The sequence below is a fragment of the Aedes albopictus genome, chromosome 3 (genome assembly GCF_035046485.1).
Source record: "Aedes albopictus strain Foshan chromosome 3, AalbF5, whole genome shotgun sequence".
Taxonomy (NCBI): domain Eukaryota; kingdom Metazoa; phylum Arthropoda; class Insecta; order Diptera; family Culicidae; genus Aedes; species Aedes albopictus.
This window is the reverse complement of record NC_085138.1, coordinates 247,408,435-247,430,940: the sequence shown is the minus strand read 5'-3', so window position 1 is coordinate 247,430,940 and position 22,506 is coordinate 247,408,435. Positions and strand designations below refer to the sequence as shown.

The 22,506-nt window shown below is 39.5% G+C and overlaps 1 protein-coding gene across 8 annotated transcripts in view; it reads right to left on the bottom strand.

Annotated features, from left to right (window-relative positions):
- Nucleotides 1-532: 532 nt before the first annotated feature.
- Nucleotides 533-22,506, bottom strand: part of LOC109402885 (reversion-inducing cysteine-rich protein with Kazal motifs) — a 125,454-nt gene continuing 103,480 nt past the window's right edge. For 7 of the 8 annotated variants that reach the window (XM_062859946.1, XM_062859948.1, XM_062859947.1 and 4 more), the window contains exons 4-7: nt 5,065-5,545; nt 4,613-5,005; nt 3,474-4,556; nt 533-1,876 (exon numbers count right to left, since the gene is read on the bottom strand). In XM_062859946.1, the coding sequence (XP_062715930.1) occupies nt 1,083-1,876; nt 3,474-4,556; nt 4,613-5,005; nt 5,065-5,545 (2,751 nt within the window). In that variant the 3' untranslated portion in view covers nt 533-1,082. Of the gene's footprint in view, nt 1,877-3,473; nt 4,557-4,612; nt 5,006-5,064; nt 5,546-22,506 lie in introns of those variants that run through there. The other variant, XM_062859953.1, reaches the window with a different exon arrangement.

Below are 22,506 nucleotides of genomic sequence, written 5' to 3'. Positions count from 1 at the left end.
AATTTCGCAAGTGTTTCGTCTGTTTGTCTGTGTTTTAACTATTGCTGCAATATAATTCTAATAAAAATCAAACAAAACCAATTAGCAAAGGAATTGTTCCTTGGGTATGATTATTAAGAATAACTTTTTCACTTTAAGCCTGAAACTAAGCGTGACAACAATTGAATTTTTGCTAAAATTCTCATTTTTCGTGTAAAATACGTGATATTTATCTATTTAACCATTTTTTTATCCATTCTATTAATTATTTTATAAAAATACAGTCTATTCACAGCATGCAACATAATAACTACAAAAGCACACTAAAAGATTAGAAATTGGTCAAGTGGTTAATAAGTTATCGGATCCTAAGGTTGAACCTTTTTGTAAAAAGAGGAAAAAATAAAATATTTTGCGTGACTTTGGAAAGATTTAATGTTCTACAAATTCAATCGAAATTCAATTTGTGAGCGATTCATAAAAAAAAGATTGAAAGTGAAAACACCTTTTTTATTACTCGACAATTCAACTTTTAAGTCGATTGCACCACCTCTAAATCTCAAAATTTTTTAATCACACGTTTCTCTTTTTATGTTGTTTGAATCCAAAAGAGCTTACGAATTCCGGGTTTAGACAACTTCTGAAAAATAAGCCGCAGCCTGAGCTGCATGCTCATGAAAGAAAAACTATTTTTTTTTACCAGTCGTGGCGCTGGTAGCGTTTTTGCTCCTGTTTGACGTTTGCTCACTATCGTCATCTAGTGGTGGCTTGTACAATCATGGCATGATTAGCACTGGGCGTGGGCGATTACGATTTCGTGACGATGATTTTTAATATAATTTGTTCCAAGTGTTACGTCTGTTTCTCTGTGGTTATAGTATTTTTGTTACTGGTTTTATGTCACCTCAAGTTAAAAAACACACTGTTTACAAGTTTTTGTAACAAAAACCAGGACTAGAAGTTTATTGCAACCATATCTACAGGAATCTAAGCATACTTTGGTACATTGGATTAAATTCACAAATATCACAGCTTTTATTGCGGTAAGAGTCTCCTAATATGGATGTGGCACTAAATTTTCACGGTATGAATTACATCATAGGTCATCTGAGAAATGATCGAACTAGAATTAAGGATTGCACAAATATCAACACTAATAACAAACTATTACTTATTTTATGGGCTCCACTGTCTACGTTTGTTTTGACTAAATTAGCAACTATCAATGCACTAAGATTGAGCTCGCTAGTTATCATATGACTTTGCGTTCTTATCAGGGTAACTAATTTTTCCGCCTCGCGACTACAAATTTCAACTTGCAAATAATTTGGATGCTTGGACACATTCTCAACAATCACATAGATGTCGTTCTCGAAAGTCAGCTGTCCGCTTATTCTACATTCCACCGTTTGTAGTAATCGTTCTAGAGAGCTAAGGATAGATTTAAGGGTAAGGATTTCCGTATTCACGCCTTTCAGGGCATACAAGGCACGATCAACTTGCTTCCTGGAATACACAATTCGCAAGGCCGTCCCGCAAACAGGACAGCACGCTCCTGGCGGAATCACCTGGCTGCATTCATAGGACTTCCGTTTGGGACATTTAACCGAGCTACATTTTGCTTCCAGTGAATCACTTATCACACCAACCTCTTGGCATGGCCCGTTGTAGTCGACCGTGGAGTAGTCAGCCCACGCTTCACATTCACTCCGATAGGTGATTCCGTTGACCCCGCAAACTTGTGTGCGCTTCCTGGAAGTTTCACAGTGCGTGAAGTACTTCTCCCGATACGCAAACAAACCTCCCGACTTGACCAGGTCGCATACAGTAGGGTAGAAGTTCAGGTTCGTGTCCCGAATAGATGTTATCACCGAACAGTTGACAGATGCCAAGCTTACTGAAACGAAACAAGAAAAATGGTTTAAGTTTAGTAATAATTCTTTATGTAAGGCACCCTACACACCAGTCAAACGGTTTGACCAACATTGAATCCGCCCCCAGGTTGGTGTTGAAGTTGGTGCTAAGTTTGACCGTGTGTGATGCTGTTTGACGAACCGATTTGGCAGTTCGTCAAACCGATTTGACGGTTTGGTTGGCAAAAATCAAACCAGTTTGATTTTACTCAAACCAACGGTGGGCGGAGCCAATGTTTGACGAACCGATCGTACCGTGTGTAGTGTTGTTGCACAAACATAGTGCGATTTCAAATGGGAGAGTATGTTGGTGCAACCTCAGTGACATCACAGAGAACAGACATCCAAGTCCAGTTCCGAAACTGTGTAAGGAATTTAACGGCCATTTGAAATCGGCAACACAAGTGGCAATAACGTGGCGCTGCAATCGGTTAATTTCCCATACTAATTTAATTCACCACTTGAAATGTTTCAATTCACCACTGACTGTGGCAATATGGTGTTTGGTGGCGTTAGTGTTGCCATCGTGTATTGGTTTGCAACCTTACTCAAGTAAAGATTCAAATCCTTACACAACTTTCCGAATGAAATTTGTTCTAGCCTGGATGTCTGTTCTCTGTGGTGACATGTTGGTGCAACACGATTTGGCAGTTCGTCATACGGTTGCAGGAACATAAGCTGGTTCGACGAACCAGGGGGCGGTGGCAATGTTGGTCAAACGGTTTGAGTGGTGTGTAGGGTGCCTTAGTTGTTGCAAAGCGTTGCATGAGCCGTACATTTATCCAATGATAATTTCATACATCCAACGATTTGCGAATGAGGGACGCATGCGGGGCTGAAGTAGCTCAGGTAATCTTTAGAGAGGTTGCAGCTGCATTTGTACAAGAGGAAGTAGGTAATGGAGTGTCTGGGATGGAGAGGCTGTAAGCAGCTGCGACCGGTTACACGGTCTCGGTGGTATTTTCTCAGCCAAGGCCTATGCATTGCTGCAAGTATGTAGACATGCGACAGATACTAAAAGTAACACAGAAACTAGGGATTAAGGACGGCAGGTTCAATACGGGAATGTTTAAACTAAATATTGAGAAAGCGGATTAAAAGCTGGGTAAGTTTCCAGTGCTCGCCGTTTTTGGCCGTTTGGCGCTCGTGTCGCTTTATGGGCTAGTGTATTTTAACAATAAACACTGCCATCGTGGGGTCAAATCGACTTTATATGTGGAGTAGTCTCCGTTGGTGGCGTTGAGGTACACTTAAATCCTTTACACACGATTTCGACGTAAGGTACACCGGGGCAAGATGAAACACGAAATTTTGAAACAGATTTCAATATAATTTGGTAATTTATCCTTCGGTAAAAGATTGTTTGAATCAAAAACGATGCGTTATGGCGATCAAACTGTTTATCATCATTAGAAAACATCATGTTAACCCGCTGTTTCATCTTGCCCCACCCGTTTCAACTTGCCCCGGTGTACCTTAAAACAAAATTCTAATAATGTAAATAGTCATTCAAAAAATACATGCATAAATAATTCTCACAAAAACATCAGACTGAACAAAGCAACAATAAGTTACACTTACCACATTGATGTTGAGGACACGGCTTGTGCATCGTAGATAAGCAAACGTTCCTATCCGGAATGCATACTGACAATGGGTTGCATTCAATTCCATCGCAAGGATCTCTGGCACGACAGGGTCCAAACTGGATGTCTCCGTCCTGAATGCCAGCACATTTAGCTATGCATGCCGAAGGGTACGTATTGCCATTGCGGGCACAAACTGGGACATAGTGGACAGGACAATTGCAGGGCAATGTGGTGAACGATTTGTTAGTAAGTCCTGGCCTACGACATTGCTTCTTGGTACAGGTGATTTCACCAGCAAAGCAACTACATATGTTACACTCTACATAAAAGAACGACAAGTGCTCGATACGTTTTCCCGCAAGAACACATGAATCGTAGCTTATACACGGAATAGGTTGGCATTTCTCTATCCTGCCACCAGCTCCACATCGACATACTTTGAGGCATCCTTTAATTGTAGATGACACTGGAATTCGAACGAATGTTCCTTCTGGCACCATATAAGAGGAAGCTTCTCCAAGAGGACATCCGTTGACACACTTGTATCCAAATGTCCCATCCCGATTAACGATGCAAACTTGGCTTGAGTTACAAGGATTCCCCTTACAAGGTGAAACTAGGAGCACATCAGTATTCTTTAACAGAACATCACTAGGCTCTAGATATCTTTTCAGCGAAACGCATTCCGATTCATTGTCATCGTTGGGAGAAAACATCTCACAGAGGGAGGCTACTGAATGCTTCACTGTCATCCTATTCCAGTCTACGCAACGTCCCAGCACTTCATAGCAATCTTCTCTGCAGATCCGATTGGTGTGGTAACTTCGAGTACAAGGCTTTATCTGTAACAAACATGCAATAGATTTCCACGTTTCCAGCGAACACTCGCTTATGTTTCGGATCGGAAGATTAATACCAGGCAACCTAACAAAGTGCTGTTCCTTCCACTGTTCCACATCACTTAGGGCTGCATTATCCGATTGAGCCCTACAGCTGCGAAAAAGCTCCGTTGGACGATTGTTAAAATTACTGCAATACGAAAGGCCATCACAGCCCAACTCACATGGTTCATCGACTGCAAAAAGGAAATCAGTTTGAATCTCTCTTAAGTCTGTTGATTTGCTAACTCACCTTCATCAACGCATTGTTTCATACTGTATTCTTCCATAGAAAGCAAACAACCTTGTTCGAACTCCGCTAAATTCGTAGTCCACTCGTTTGAGTACGTTGCAATGCAAAATTTCCTACATCTGGTTGAGTTGGCTTTCAGGCAACAATGCATCTTGGCCGAATCCATTCCCACCTGGTTGATGCGGGATATTTCGTTCGAATTGACTGGCACTACTTTACTTTTACCAAACGAGAAGAAACACTTCCACAACGGATCATGTGGCAAAGGGACTCCACAACCTGAACTTTGAAGAATATCGATGGTTTCTTCTTCTGTAAAACTGCCATCCAACAGAGTGTCACGACACGCTTTTTTACATTGGCTTTCAGTTGTTTGATCACAGCATGGAAGGTCTAGAAGAGGTATGAACAAGTGATTACACAACTTCCTTCATTACTAGAATGATGCTTACAATGTTTCAAATTTCCATTGATAGTCACTTCAACGTATCCCTTGATACATTGCAAAACATCCGTATTGTTGTTACTGCATGTATTTTGCACCAACTCCCGTTGGTGTTTGTTGGGGGTTTGATTCGACCGAAAGACATCTTTGCACGCCAGTAAGCACTCCGATGTTCTGGCCTGACCACAACAGCTATCGCCATCCTCTTGCCGCTCGACGCAGTTGAATAGCTGTTGTTCGTCACTGTGTCGACAGCCAGTCAGCAGGTCTTCTCTTCTAGATGCCCTCGCGCATGTATTCTGGCACCTCAGGGACATTCCCAATGCACAACATGCCCGACCAGGCCAGGTCATGCCTTTTTGAATAGATGCTAGGGTGTTGTTCATGCAATGCCAAAATGGAGACTCAGATGATTGGCATAACCGTCGTATATCGTGCAGCTTCCAATCTTTGTTTGCGCTGTCTGTTGCAAGTTTGACCAGTGACAGCTGTGGGAACGTAAAGAAGTAATAAATATTTTGATTAGTAAAAGTTAGAATGACATATAATTACATGTTCAAAGCGGGCCTAAATATGTATTCTTATTCTCCGATTGTCCCACTCCCATGTTATATGGAATCCCATATAACATGGGACAAGTATGCGTAGAACGGCAGTATAGAACTGGATGCGTTTCGAATTAAAATGGAGCAAAGGCTTCGTGTCATGAGCCGGAATGTACAGGAATGAAAACGACACCCTTTTGATGGATGCATTCCATCAAGCACCCTAATGGCCGGCCTTCTGATACCCTAATGGCACAGAGCAAAGATGCCGTTCATAACTCTCGTAGGCTAAAATTTAGTCATCTAAGAAACCATTCTTCACCTCTCTTCATACAGAATTTTTTTTTATGGATTGTAGACTTTGATCAGAAAACTTCTTTTCCCTAAAAGGCTTTTCGTAGGACTGATCAAGGTACAGAATTTCGGATGACTGTTTTGGATAGGGGAGACTGGGGAGACTTGATCCCTTTTTCTTTTTTTTTTTATCTGTATTAACGAGAATTTTAGCCCTAGGCTAGTTCATCTCGGGACCCACGCTTTACTTCCCTTCCGAAGGAAGAACTCACATTTTGCGAGTTTGTCGGGAGTGGGATTCGATCCCAGGACCTCAGCGTGATAGTCAAGTATTCTAACCATCACATCCATTGTAATGGAGGCCGGTCAATATCAAGACGATAGGGGAGACTAGGGAGACTTGAGCCCTTTTTCTTAATTTACCTGAAACTTTAAGAAAAAACACAAAACTAGATCCGATTTCCGTTCAAAATGGCAGGTAAACATGTATTGCAAGTTCATACACAGCAGAAGGCCTTTAAATTATTGTTAAAGTTTTCAAAACTGTGTTTGGGTGACACTTGATCCCCCTTTCAGCAAATGCTTTATTTAAAGGGAAAATCATTCCAGAGTCTTCCTATTCATTTTCTTTTCGAGTTTTCTTGTATTTTCGATGAACATGGAGTGTTTGGAATTGTAAGATTTCCTTAAATGTTTAAGGATATGCCGTATTTTCAAAATGGGGAGACTTGATCCCCCTTTTCTTGGTTTGTACTAAAGTTATAATTATCTGACACATTTTATCGTTGAATAGACTAGAATTCCAAGTAAATAGAGGCTTCCGAGTAGAATTTTATTTTTCACTTGTATAATGTGTGTGTAATCCTCGAGGGATCAAGTCTCCCCATGTCACTGTTGTGTATACTAAGCCGAATTAATTAAAATATGTTAACAACAGCCTTATTTGGATAAATAAGTTTGAAAGCATTTTATTCAAACTATGTGCTGTGAAATTTTGACACGATTTGGTTCAATTTTCACAAAGTTATTGAGTTTTTTCGGAATCGCTGAAAAGATTTCTGAAGGACTGAAAACAAACCATCAGCCGTTAAAAAATAATGCAATGTACAATAAAAATCACTTGTAGCCAAAACATTGTCGTCTGTCCAGATGTTGTTTTGGAAAAAATATGCTAGAAGAAAACTGTTTTTGATTCCGAGAAAATATGGGGGGAACAAGTCTCCCCAGGGATCAAGTCTCCTCAGTCTCCCCTAAGCATGTGCAGAAGCGGGTGAGATAACCGTCAGGTGAGAAGCTATATCTGGCAGTGCCCGCAAGGCAGTAATGCCGGCATGTCGGATCTCAGCCAGGCATCCCGGAAAGCTGAAAAGGGTGGGCCTGAAAAGGCTGGTCCGTCCCGCATGGAATGGAACTGGGGGTTGCGACCAATGTTGGGCCCTCAGCAACCACATACACACTATGTTTTTTGCCGAATCTCGGCAAACGAATTGCCGAGATTGGCACCGCCGAGTGCTCGGCAATCATCTCAGCAAAAAAATTATATGCCGGAATCTCAGCAATCCCGAAATTGGCAGCTGTCACTTTTTTGCCGAGATTCTCAGTAAACCGAATTACTGAATCTCGGTACTTTTGGTTTGTTTTGATAGCTTGTTTTGGGAAGAAAAGAAGAAGAAAAAGGATGAAAATTAACAGATTCAAGGAAAATTAAAGAAAAATAGAAGCTTCCAATATATTTATTACTTGACTAAAGCGTAAATTGTTAAATTTCTCATTTCATTGCCATCACACACCGGACTCCGCCAATCTTTGGCTAATAATGGGATCAGGTCAAGCACGGTGCGAACGGGCTCTCCCAAAGCAACTTCATTCGTTCTGCAAAAAAGTATAGATTAAACATTCTTATAACTTACGTATGCATTTTTTATTCTTACAGTTTCCCGTATCCTCTAACTCGTAACTGTTTGCTGAAAACAGCAGTTTTTTTTTATCACAAATTAATTAGGTGATTAAAGATTCGGTTCTTCCACTTTCACAGATCTGGAAAAAGGGTGTCCCAATGGTGTAATCAAAACTGACAGCTCTTTTGGCGAAATTCGACAATGCATTGCATCATTGCCGAGATCTCAGTAAAAAGGTTTACTGTTTTCAGTATTTTTTTTGTTTGCTGACATTCTCAGCAAATAATTCTGACAGTCTTTGAAAAATTCTGATCTTCTGCTGATATCTCGGCAAATTTTTTTGGTAAATCTCAGTAAACCTATGCCGGTTGCCGAGATACTGCCAAAATCGTATGTTGCCGATCTAGATCAGCAATATTTTCTGCCGAGCTCAAGAATCAATTTTAAGTGTGTAGTAGGGCGAAACAGAGGTCCTTGGCGGAAGAGGTCCTTAGCGAAGGTGAGAGCTCTTATGTACCGCAAAGGCGACTCTGAAGGTGAAGAACCTAGATGAGGTCACTGAAACGGAAGAGCTCGTCACAGCACTGCGGAAACAGTGCGCGGTACAGGTGGGCACCGTAGCCGTCGGCTACGCAAGGGGCCGGCAGGGACAGGAGTAGCCTTGGTAGCGCTACCTATGATGGACGTAAATAAGTCCGATAAAGTAGGGAAGATCTGACCTTTCATGAGCCACCAAAGGTTTGCTTCAGGTGTTTAGAACCAGGACAATGAAATGTACGCGATCCGGGGTTTCTGGCTAGGAGTATAAAACAATACTTTTCACGTTTCTAATCAGTCAGCGAATGAGACCGGCCCATCGCTGCTGGTCTGTATTTCAATGTTATGATATGTATGTATGTATGTATGCTGGTCTGTATTTCAATGCTCAGATGCTACATTCATAGCAAGTCGATATGACATTCACATCGGTACACGGTTAAGCAAGAGTATTCATTTATATAAAAATTCAGCACATGTTTAAATTCATTTGTTATTTCAGAACGCGCCCAATCTGGACACTACAGACACATGTCATGGGACTGCAAAGGCCCTGGCAGGATCAAGCTGTGCAGGCGATGCGTCGCCGAATGGCATCAGTGAATCAAAATTCAACCATCGCGCAACAATAATGACAATGTCGCAACCTGTATTTGTTGCGACAATCCACCCAATGCGACATAAGTTTGTCCCAACTTGAAAATAATGAGATAAACATCGTGCACCACGAGTTTGATGATTTTTAAGCCTTGCATTGCGATTTTCGAACGGTGATTTCGAGTCGGTAAACACTGCAACTCTGCTGAAGATCTATCATCAAACAGTTTCGATTTTGGGTTAGTAATAATTTATTATTCACAAGTTGAAAAGTACGCAACAAAATTTTTCGATATCATGTCTTTATCTGTTACCGGTAGGGATAAAGACAGGGTTTGACACTAATGAAAATTCGATCGAGTCAAACAAGATGTTTGAGCATTGGTTTCTTTTCGGACAAATTTAGCTTATAAAGTCCATATTTTCATATCTATTATGCGTCACCAAACAACTCCAAAAGACGACTTGCTGACCCTTCTTGATGAGTTCTGGAGATTAGGAGGGGTGGATCTATTTTCAAAGATATGCTGTGCCTCACCAAGCAACATCAGAGGACTTGGTAAACCTTCTTCACGGCACGGCAAGATCTGTTAAGTAGGAGGAATAACTATAAAGCAAACTGATCTATTTCATAAGTATGATGTATTGTACGTCACCAAACGACTTCAGAGGACTTGGTGAACCTTCTTCACGGCAAAATCTGCTAAGTAGGAGGAATAACTATAAAGCAAACTGATCTATTTTAAAAGTAGATGTATTGTGCGTCACCAAACGACTTCAGGGGACTTGGTGAACCTTCTTCACGGCAAAATCTGCTAGGTAGGAGGAATAACTATAAAACAAACTGATCTATTTTAAAAGTAGATGTATTGTGCGTCACCAAACAACTTCAGAGGACTTGGTGAACCTTCTTCACGGCAAAATCTGCTAAGTAGGAGGAATAACTATAAAGCAAACTGATCTATTTTAAAAGAAGATGTATTGTGCGTCACCAAACGACTTCAGAGGACTTGGTGAACCTTCTGCTCGATAAGATCTGTTCAGTAGGAGGAATAACTATAAAGCAAACTGATCTATTTTAAAAGTAGATGTATTGTGCGTCGCCAAACGACTTCAGAGGACTTGGTGAACCTTCTGCTCGATAAGATCTGTTCAGTAGGAGGAATAACTATAAAGCAAACTGATCTATTTTAAAAGTAGATGTATTGTGCATCGCCAAACGACTTCAGAGGACTTGGTGAACCTTCTGCTCGATAAGATCTACTAAGTAGGAGGAATAACTGTAAAGCAAACTGATCTATTTTATAAGTAGATGTATTGTGCGTCACCAAACGACTTCAGAGGACTTGGTGAACCTTCTTCACGGCAAAATCTGTTCAGTAGGAGGAATAACTATAAAACAAACTGATCTATTTTAAAAGTAGATAAATTGTGCGTCACCAAACGACTTCAGAGGACTTGGTGAACCTTCTGCTCGATAAGATCTACTAAGTAGGAGGAATAACTGTAAAGCAAACTGATCTATTTTATAAGTAGATGTATTGTGCGTCACCAAACGACTTCAGAGGACTTGGTGAACCTTCTTCACGGCAAAATCTGTTCAGTAGGAGGAATAACTATAAAACAAACTGATCTATTTTTTAAGTAGATGTATTGTGCGTCACCAAACGACTTCAGGGGACTTGGTGAACCTTCTTCACGGCAAAATCTGTTCAGTAGGAGGAATAACTATAAAACAAACTGATCTATTTTAAAAGTAGATGTATTGTGCGTCACCAAACGACTTCAGAGGACTTGGTGAACCTTCTGCTCGATAAGATCTACTAAGTAGGAGGAATAACTGTAAAGCAAACTGATCTATTTTATAAGTAGATGTATTGTGCGTCACCAAACGACTTCAGAGGACTTGGTGAACCTTCTGCTCGATAAGATCTGTTCAGTAGGAGGAATAACTATAAAGCAAACTGATCTATTTTAAAAGTAGATGTATTGTGCATCGCCAAACGACTTCAGAGGACTTGGTGAACCTTCTGCTCGATAAGATCTACTAAGTAGGAGGAATAACTGTAAAGCAAACTGATCTATTTTATAAGTAGATGTATTGTGCGTCACCAAACGACTTCAGAGGACTTGGTGAACCTTCTTCACGGCAAAATCTGTTCAGTAGGAGGAATAACTATAAAACAAACTGATCTATTTTAAAAGTAGATAAATTGTGCGTCACCAAACGACTTCAGAGGACTTGGTGAACCTTCTGCTCGATAAGATCTACTAAGTAGGAGGAATAACTGTAAAGCAAACTGATCTATTTTATAAGTAGATGTATTGTGCGTCACCAAACGACTTCAGAGGACTTGGTGAACCTTCTTCACGGCAAAATCTGCTAAGTAGGAGGAATAACTATAAAACAAACTGATCTATTTTAAAAGTAGATGTATTGTGCGTCACCAAACAACTTCAGAGGACTTGGTGAACCTTCTTCACGGCAAAATCTGCTAAGTAGGAGGAATAACTATAAAGCAAACTGATCTATTTTAAAAGTAGATGTATTGTGCGTCACCAAACGACTTCAGAGGACTTGGTGAACCTTCTGCTCGATAAGATCTGTTCAGTAGGAGGAATAACTATAAAGCAAACTGATCTATTTTAAAAGTAGATGTATTGTGCGTCGCCAAACGACTTCAGAGGACTTGGTGAACCTTCTGCACGATAAGATCTACTAAGTAGGAGGAATAACTGTAAAGCAAACTGATCTATTTTAAAAGTAGATGTATTGTGCGTCGCCAAACGACTTCAGAGGACTTGGTGAACCTTCTGCTCGATAAGATCTACTAAGTAGGAGGAATAACTGTAAAGCAAACTGATCTATTTTATAAGTAGATGTATTGTGCGTCACCAAACGACTTCAGAGGACTTGGTGAACCTTCTTCACGGCAAAATCTGCTAAGTAGGAGGAATAACTATAAAGCAAACTGATCTATTTTAAAAGTAGAATTGTGCGTCACCAAACGACTTCAGAGGACTTGGTGAACCTTCTGCTCGATAAGATCTACTAAGTAGGAGGAATAACTGTAAAGCAAACTGATCTATTTTATAAGTAGATGTATTGTGCGTCACCAAACGACTTCAGAGGACTTGGTGAACCTTCTGCTCGATAAGATCTGTTCAGTAGGAGGAATAACTATAAAGCAAACTGATCTATTTTAAAAGTAGATGTATTGTGCGTCGCCAAACGACTTCAGAGGACTTGGTGAACCTTCTGCTCGATAAGATCTACTAAGTAGGAGGAATAACTGTAAAGCAAACTGATCTATTTTATAAGTAGATGTATTGTGCGTCACCAAACGACTTCAGAGGACTTGGTGAACCTTCTGCTCGATAAGATCTGTTCAGTAGGAGGAATAACTATAAAGCAAACTGATCTATTTTAAAAGTAGATGTATTGTGCGTCGCCAAACGACTTTAGAGGACTTGGTGAACCTTCTGCTCGATAAGATCTACTAAGTAGGAGGAATAACTGTAAAGCAAACTGATCTATTTTATAAGTAGATGTATTGTGCGTCACCAAACGACTTCAGAGGACTTGGTGAACCTTCTTCACGGCAAAATCTGCTAAGTAGGAGGAATAACTATAAAGCAAACTGATCTATTTTAAAAGTAGAATTGTGCGTCACCAAACGACTTCAGAGGACTTGGTGAACCTTCTTCACGGCAAAATCTGTTCAGTAGGAGGAATAACTATAAAACAAACTGATCTATTTTAAAAGTAGATGTATTGTACGTCACCAAACGACTTCAGAGGACTTGGTGAACCTTTTCAAAGCCAAGTTCTAATGCTTTTCAAAGAAGATCTATTGCGCGCCACCAAACGACTTCAGAGGACTTGGCAAACCTTTTTAACGACAAGTTCTGATTATAGAGTAAAATAGATTTTCGGTGCGTAACTAAACAACTTCAGTGAACATGGTGAATAAGTAGGCGGAGAATAAGATTGTCTTGAGCATTGTTATAACATAAGACAGTAACTGTTGATCTATTAGACAGAACATTTTATTTAAATATATGTACTTACCCGTATGCAGGATCTGTTTATGCATACTATTGTATGGTGTCCTCCTTATGGATTATGACCATTGACTTTCAGAAGTGACTTATTTCTGTTGGTCGAAGCGTGGTGGCAGGATAGGACGAAGTAACGATATTTTGTGTCACCTAACAACTTGAAAGGACATGGTGAACCCTTTCAATGACAAAATATGATTATTTTGAAGAATGTCTTGATCTTGTGAACTACTAGATTAACTTAATAAAGAAGTGTACTATTTTTTTAAACAGACGCCCGTCCCCCTCCAGTGAATTTCGGATGTTTATAAATACCCATAGAAACAAACCCCCTCCTACCCACCCCCCCCCCCACCCAAGCAGAACTATTTATTCACATATAAATACAAAAACATAAAATAAAATATAAGTAATCAAATTAGACCTGGCAAGCCATGGTTAATAGTGACGATAAGGAATTGCTGGAATACATTTAAAAATGGATTAACGGATTGCTTTTAGATACGTGGGATAAGTGCAAGCATATGCAAGATAATAAATCAAGATAATGATGTAATGTAAATGAATAAAAGACTAAATAAATTCTGTTTTTGGAATTGATTCCCTATATGTTGGATTTCCAAAATGTGTCCCGTATTAAAACGGGACAAATCTGGTCTGCCTAGTCTTAACCCTTGAGCAGTCGCATCTTCGACTACCTGCAGCGACGCCACGCTCACGTTGTATACCACAAGCGTGCATTTTTCATGGCACGTGTACTCAGTACACGACGCGACAAAATGCTGTCTATGTTGACAACTGTGCCTATGCCACTCTAAAGATTGTTTCAGTAACAAATTTTGAAAACGACGTATAATCAATGGTGTAGCATTGATTATACGTCGTTTTCAAAATTTGTTACTGGTTTCTCGCATGTCACATTAATAATGGTAAAGTGTTGTTAATAAATAGCAATAATAACAATTGGGTTTTTGAATTTTGAAAAATTTATTGAATTTTTAATTTTATGCGAAAGAGCACCTTTTTTTAGCCACTATGATTTTTTACAGATTTTTAAAACTTTTAAAATCAATTTCAAAGAGATTTTCTAAAATCAACAGCTGGGCAACTGTTTGACAGCTCCACCCATTACAAAATCCGACGAGGAGTGATTCATAAAATCGCTTTCGCTTCCATACAAACTTCAAATTGATTTTTAAATAGGTTCCCGGGCACCAAAACTCATGAAAATTTGGATTTGGAAGCCAATTGCAAGAAACAATATCGCGCAAAATTCTGCTATTCTGCTATATTCAAAAGAAACAATATCGCGCAAAATTGTGCGAAAACGCTAATAGATATGCGCGGTTGCATTTAATCGTTTCAATGTCTTCTACGGGGTCATTCCTTAGCTGATTTCCGCACTTATTTTAGAAGACACGAACGTATTGTGATTTACTGGCCACGATTTATGAGCGACTCTGAACATTTTTGCGCGATAATCTACGGCGAAACGCGCAATAACTCCAATGATTGAAGATGTAAAATAGTTTATCGAATCATAACGGTCGAACAACGAACGAAGACTACTATCTTGCAGTGATCGTACCTTGCACCTATGCTTCATTACTGACGCTATCCTCAATGATAGACAATAATCGAACCCGTCACCCTCAGCATGGTAATGCTGAATACCTACGCCTTTACAGCTGTGACTATATGGGCCAACATAGAAGTTGTTAGCAATCCATCATTCAGCCATAATAATAATGTAATCTAAGAAACAAGCGTTTGCTGTGTATCTTGCTTACCTCGATTCATGCCCGCACCAAATGTACCATGTACAAAACGCTTGATTAAAAACCGATGATCGCTCTACGGACCTTGCTCGAGGATGGTGGTGTTAGCGAAGGATGAACCATGAGCTCGCTGCACTCTACGACGAACGCAACTTCCACAAGGTGATCAAAACTGGAAGGATACGGTGGGCAGGGCATGCTGCAAGTATGCCGGATAGTAATCATGCAACGATTATGTTCGCAAGACATCCGGATGGTACGACGTGGAGCACAAGGTGGTCTGATCAGGTGATGTGGCGATGTTCCCGAGGAAGCAGTAGCAAACCGAAATGTATGGCGTAGAATAAATTGTTGATTTTCTTATCTATGAAAATATGTTGTGTTATGATTTATGAATGAACCTGAAGCGCTTGAAGCACCTAATTATTTCCGTTTTTTCTTACCTACCAATAAGCTTTCCAGTTTTTCTGTATATAGTTTAGCATCGAGCAGGAACGGTCGGGGAAGGCGAAGGGAAAACGGAGGGAGGGGCGAATCTGGTCTCCTTGTGGCAGTGAAATCCTGGTCCGGTTTACTGTTTCCCGTTTACTGCCGAACCCGTTTCCGGAATCACAATACTTCACACTTCGGCTCTCGTTTTTTCACTTGATCTTTTGATCTTATCGTTCGAGATCGGGATTTGTTCGCGGCTCCGGAATTTTCCGGGGGAATGTCCGGTAGGTTCTCGGTATAAAATACCTAAAATACCTGCACTAGAAATTGAAAGAATTTCACGAAAAAAACGCGGTTTTGTTTTGGCGATGTCGGACATGTCGATCGACGTCAGCGTCGGATCGTTTTTGACAGAAGGCGCACAAAACACTGAAGTAAAAGTTCTCTGAAATTCTTTGGTCGGGATTTGGCTGATTCAGAAAGATTCAAAAAGATTCCGAAAGATTCAAAAATGATTAACCTCAAAAGATCAGAGTGTCATCCCTTCGGATAAAGAGTAACCATCGCGCTTTCTTTATTGCTTGTTTTGTGCCTCTTTTTTCTGATAATTCTCTTCACTGCATAAGGCACAATGCTGCTCGAGTCCACCCATTCGTCTGGAATATGTTTTTAACGGAAAATCCGTTAACAACAGTCACTCAGCGGGTGATCCAAGGTGCCCGGCCTTCAATAACGTGCCACAGTGAACAAATCACAGTGCAGGTAACGCAGCTGAACCTGAACTACTGTGACGCAGCTCATCAACTGCTTTGTCAGGCGGTTTCTGAGTGAAATACGGAAATCGCCACCATAGCGGACCCATACCGAGTACCCGCCGGTAACGGCAAATTGGGTCTCGGATGGGTCCAGAAAAATGACAGCGATGTGGACGACGGATAAATACACCGTCCAGAAGACGGTGCAGAGGCGAATGCAGAGAGCACGAACTGAGGATGAGTGAAACGAACGGCGGGTGGTATTCGCTGCTGCTAAAGTCGCGCTGAAGAACGAGATAAGGGCAAGTAAAAAGGCCTGTTTTGAGGGTCTGTCAGAGTACCAATGCGAATCCTACAGGATCGCAATGGCCAAGAGGGGAACATCGTGGGACTTTTTCCTCGTAATGATCCTAACTGGGGGTTGGGGCGGTTGTTATGGTGCGTAGGACAGCCGAAGACTGGGGCTGGCAATGAGGAGAGGGTCGCCGATGTGAAACTTGCGAGGGGACTCACTCAGCTTAGGTAAGGCCCCAGGTCCGGACGGTTGTAAACCTGACCTTAGATGTAGCTATTGCAGAGACAGAAATACCTGGGCGAGGGAGTTTTCCCAGAAGTTTGGAAGCAGCAGAGCTTGGTTCTGTTTCCAAAGGCGGTGAACCACCTGGAGACCCATTGTCATATTGACAAATCTAGACGAACATTTGAAAAGGGCCTATCTGCTTTGCGTAAACAAACATGTTCTTGTCTCTGCAGGGTCTATCTGCATCCACCCACGCACACCAACACCCTATCAGAAAGAGCCTTCTTCAAGCTATCTCTTAAGGGTGTTGATGGGCGTGGGTGGATGCAGATGGGCCCTGCAGAGACAGAAACATGTTTGTTTACAAAAAGCAGATAGGCCCTTTTCAAATGTTCGTCTAGAAATATGCTTGATCGACACGGCCCCGGCGGAGAAGGTGCTCAAAAATATCACCCTCAGTACACTATAGAGGCACACCGAGGGAGTAAATGGTCTCTCGAGTAACCAGTTCGGATTCCGGAACTGGTTCACCGTAGACACTATCACCGGAACTGGTCCACCGTAGACACTATCCTGTCGGTTACAAAAAAACCGTCGAGATAGCGCTCCAACGTAAGAGGAGAGGGATTCACTACTATGCAGTAGTGACTCTGGATTAGGCCGTCCCTTATTTTGCAAAAATTTGAAATGTTCTAAGTTCGTTAGTGGAAAATGATCATTTTAGCTAAAAAATGATCGTGTCAAAATTTGAAGTCCGTATCTCAAGGCTAAGTGGTCCCTCAAGGGGCCTAAAGTTGTCAAAAATTGTATGGGACCAAAAAAACATGAAATTTTTTTTGACAAAAAAATACGCTATTCTACTAAAACCGGTGATTTTAGGACCCTAAAGGGCCAAAACTGTACTTAGATTTGCGATATCTCTACTCGTTTCCAAGATATTGACAATAAACAACTGAAAAATCAGCATTTTTGACCATTTTTTTAGATTCCGAAGAAAACTTACCCTGTTTTGTTCCATAACTCAAAAATGAGTAGAGATATCGCAAATCTAAGCACATTTTTGGCCCTTTAGGGTCCTAAAATCACCGGTTTTTGTAGAATAACGTATTTTTTTTGTCGAAAAAAATTTCATGTTTTTTTGGTCCCATACAATTTTTGACAACTTTAGGCCCCTTGAGGGACCACTTAGCCTTGAGATACGGACTTCAAATTTTGACACGATCATTTTTTAGCTAAAACGATCATTTTCCACTAACGAACTTATAACATTTCCAATTTTTGCAAAATAAGGGACGGCCTACTCTGGATGTGAAGAATACGTTTAATAGTGCTAGTTGGGCGATTATTGCCGATGCGCTCCTATGTCTGGGGATACCCGGGTACCTGTGGAGGATTCTCGGAAGTTACTTGCAGAATCGGGTACGAGTTAACGATACGGAGGTGCTTTCACAATCGTTGACTTTACTGGCGATATTACACTGTACTAGAGATCTACGGTGAATCGATCGAAGAAGTGAAATTGGCAGCAGCCCACTCGACCACAATTGTGGAGGAGTGAATGAGCTCCAGGAAGCTGTAATTGGGTCATCACAAAACTAAGGTGGTAGTAGTGAACAACCGAAATTCGAAGCAGCAAGCGGTGATCAATGTATAGGCGATTACACCATCCTATTGAAGCGCTGCATCAAACACTGCAGTGTTTGTTACTTTCGGTAGCCTCATGAATATACACTGAAGTTTTTTTTTACGCGGTTTTTTTTTACGCGGTTTTTTTTTACGCGGTTTTTTTTACGCGGTCCGTCCTAAAAAAAAACCGCGTTATTTCAAGACCCGTCGTAAAAAAAAACCGCGTTATTTCAAGACCCGTCGTAAAAAAAATCCGCGTTTTTTCAAAAACACGCGTAAAATAGTCAGCACCACATCTAACGTGACTTGACTTTTTTTACGACGTTTTTTGAAATAACGCGGTTTTTTTTTACGACGGGTCTTGAAATAACGCGGTTTTTTTTTACGACGGGTCTTGAAATAACGCGGTTTTTTTTTACGCGGTTTTTTTTTACGCGGGACCATTACCGTCGTAAAAAAAAACTTCAGTGTACATATCTGCAAGAGAGCCTCCACAGGTATTCGCCTTGACGGAGGCTCTCTGAGAGAATTGCGCTGTGCGTGAAAACATTTTTTTTTAACATGGGAAAGTATAGGAGCTGCATTTTCAAATGCTTCTAAAATATTTTAGGGACTTCAGATTGAAAAAAGTGTTTATGTTTTGCAATATACTTTCAACCTTTCAATTAGCTACACTATAACTGGTTATAGACAAAAAGTTTTTAAATCACAATGTTATATCTATAATATAGCGTATCAAAATCTCATTCGATAACATTAAGAACGTTTCGCTTAAAAAAAATCTATATAGAATTAGAAGCATTTGAAAATGCCGTCCTATCCTTTCCCATGTTAAAAAAAATGTTTTCACGCACAGCGCAATTCAGGCCAAACATGTCTAAAGGTCCTATCTGCAGAAGAGAGGCTCTCTTTGGTTTCCCTCTCTTTCGTTAATATCTCAGCTGTTTATTTGTATTATGATTGTCTCCTTGCATTGAACGATGGTCAAAACAATCGTCTTTTGATTTGTACTGCAAAAGTAGTTGAAAAGTGTACCATTACATTGCAGTAATTGAAAGAGAAAGTGAACAAAGAGAGCCTCTCAAATGCAGATAGGACCTATTGAAATGTTTGGCCTGAATTCTCTCAGAGAGCCTCCGTCAAGGCGAATAGAAGCACTGTCTCGGATGATGTCCCATTTGCGGTGTATACCAGTTAGCGCAAGTTTCTGCAAGGGTCGCCTCATCCATACTAAGGTATCGCGGCTCGGCTTGGGGCACGTCAACAAGTACCAAAAGCTACCGAGCGATTCCAAGCAACAGCATCAAAATTAAGGAAATTTTTTAATTCATGATTTTCTATTGAACTGAAACTTTGCACAGTTTTTCAGTTCCATCTAAATCGCCATTTTTCGATATCAAATTTTTATTTAGAGCCACGACTAACTTTTCAAAAGGGTGTATGTGAAAATGGTTCAAAAATATTCAAAAATATGCACAGCAAAAACGGATTGTTCGATTGTTATGAATTTTTCAGCAAAGTTAGATAACTAAATGGTGATTTCTAAGAAAATATACACTGTGAAAAAAAATCTTTTTTATCATTGAAAAATATCATTTTTGTCACAAAAACTCAAATATCTCAAAACCCTATCTTTTTACCAACTTGAATTTTTTAGGGAAAACGGTCCATTGTATTAGCAATCTACCATAAAAATTTGGTGATGGTAAACTAAAAAACAAAAAAGTTATAACATTTCAAAAATTTCACAATTTTTACATTTAGTAAAAAAATAAATTTTCTGTGTAAATTATTTCGGCCGGAAATCGCGATTTGATGCTGATTTTATTGTTCAACAAAGTTAGACAACTATATGGTGATTCCTAAGAAAATATACACTGTGAAAAAAAATCTTTTTTAACATTAAAAAATATCATTTTTGTCACAAAAACTCAAATATCTCAAAACCCTACTTTTTTACCAACTTGAATTTTTTAGAGAAAACGGTCCATTGTATTAGCAATCTACCATAAAAATTTGGTGATGATAAACATATTAACAAAAAAGTTATGACAATTCAAACATTTCACAATTTTCACATTTAGTAATAATTTTTTTTAGTGTAAATTATTTCGACCGGAAATCGCAGTTTGATGCTGATTTTATTGTTAATGGCCTTGCGTGAGTAAAACAAGTTGTTTTTATTATATATTATATCTATCTATATCTATATATATATATATATATATATATATATATATATATATATATATATATATATATATATAAAAATGCAGTGGCATACGTGGGACCGCGCATAGCTTGCAAACGGAAGGTCCGATTTTGATCGTCTTAGTTTTGTTCTGTTAGTTTTCACCCAAGGAAGGTTTATGAGGTGAAAAGCATGGAAAAAATGAGAGTTTTTGAAAATTGAACATCCATACTTTGTGACCGGGGGTACTTGGTCTTGGATAGAAACTTGAAACGTCAAAAAAACACAGTAGGCAAGACAAAGTTTGCCGGGTACAGCTAGTATACATATAATATACTATGCACAGTAATGTTCCGATTTTATCACGCTCTCCGCGCATTGGTCGTTTATTCATTAATTTGCTGTTACATTTGAGGACAAGTGTTTTCCCTCTTCTTCAAGATGAATGTTGAAATCATGTTTTGCAACGTTAAAAATATTGAAATGGGTATAGATGTTGAAGAATATTTCAAAGCATTTTTGAAAAGGGGCGTAATTAAATTGTTTAAACAGATGTCGCTGATGGTACGGTGGCATGACTCTCTGCACGTAGCACTTCTGGCAATTTCTCAGTTGTTGTCGTTTTTGAACTTCCTGCGCCCTGCTTTACCGATGATATACAGATGGCTCGTTTGTCAAATTCTAGACGGCTGGACGTGCAAATGCGTGGACATTTGGGTTTATCTATGGTGCTTTCGGTGAGATTTCGTAACTCTTTTGAACATTTTTTTTTCATCAAACGGTCTACAAGAGAGCGTTGAGTTGAAGACCTTTGAGAAAGCGATTGTTCATGTTGTTCGTTAGATTATAATAAACAAAATCACTTATTAGTTTTAACTGACTAGTTTGGTGTTGGTGGGTGGCTGAAGAAAAAATTCACTATACAATTTTTAATATCCATAGCGGTAGTATTTTTTTGCTTTTTCGTGAGCATTGTCATGGTATGTATACAGACAAACATACGTAACACTGACGAAATTTTCATTGACCACGCCTTTAACGATCATTTTGAATCTTGGTTGTAGCTTTCATAACCAGAAGAGCGCCCATCGTTTTTCTTTGCGTTTGACGTTTCACACTAGCGCCTTCTGATGACGATATTGCACAACGCAGTGTTTCGTGAAACATTTCCACCAGGTGGTGGTAGTGTGAACTGGGCGATGGATTTTCACTAAAATTGTTCTAGGCGTTTCGTCTGTTTGTCTGTGGTATGTACCTCTCATGCATTTGTTGTTGATGTTACTCGCATTCTTCCGATCATAAAGTCTGTTCTCTAAGAGGTATTTTTTTTTGCAGATAAACTAGACGTTTACGCGTATATAAAACTTTTTTTATACAGCTTTTGTCTTAAAAAAAGTTTAATTCCATTTTTCTTATAATCAACAGTTTTTCAACACTATCAAGGGATTTTTTCACCAGTCACGTACAATAAAAAGTATGACACTCTCAATATTTTTGATCACAACACTGGATCGCGTCTAAGTTTCAAATAGATACTAAAGTAATTATGAATAATCAACTCAAATATCATAAAAACAACTTGTTTAATTCAGGCGGTAGCCTTTACAATAAAATCAGCATCAAAATATAATTCTCGAAATAATTTACACAGAAAAAATTTTTTTTTTGTTACTAAATGTAAAAATTGTGAAATGTTTGAAATGTCATAACTTTTTTATTTATCAGTTTACCATCACCAAAATTTTATGGTAGATAGCTGATATAATGGGCCATTTCCCCTAAAAAAATGACGTTGGTAAAAAGATAGGGTTTTGAGATATTTGAGTTTTTGTGACAAAGATCATATTTTTTTAAAGTAAAAAAAGAATTTTTTTACAGTGTATATTTTCTGAGGAATCATAATTTAGTTATCTAACTTTGCTGAAAAATTCATAACAATCGAACAATCCGTTTTTGCTGTACAGCTTTTAGAATATTTTTGAATCATTTTCGCATACACCCTTTTGAAAAGTTAGTCGTGAGTGAATATGAAGGTTTAATATCGAAAAATGGCGATTTATATGAAATTGAAAAACTGTGCAAAGTTTCAGATATTTTTGAAATGGTCGCTCAGGATCGACTGACATGACTCCGTGGAATTCCTCTACCGTGGTAAGCTGGAAAATAATGTGCCTGAGGGTTGCGAGTGCGTACCGTACCGTGTTGCACGATGTG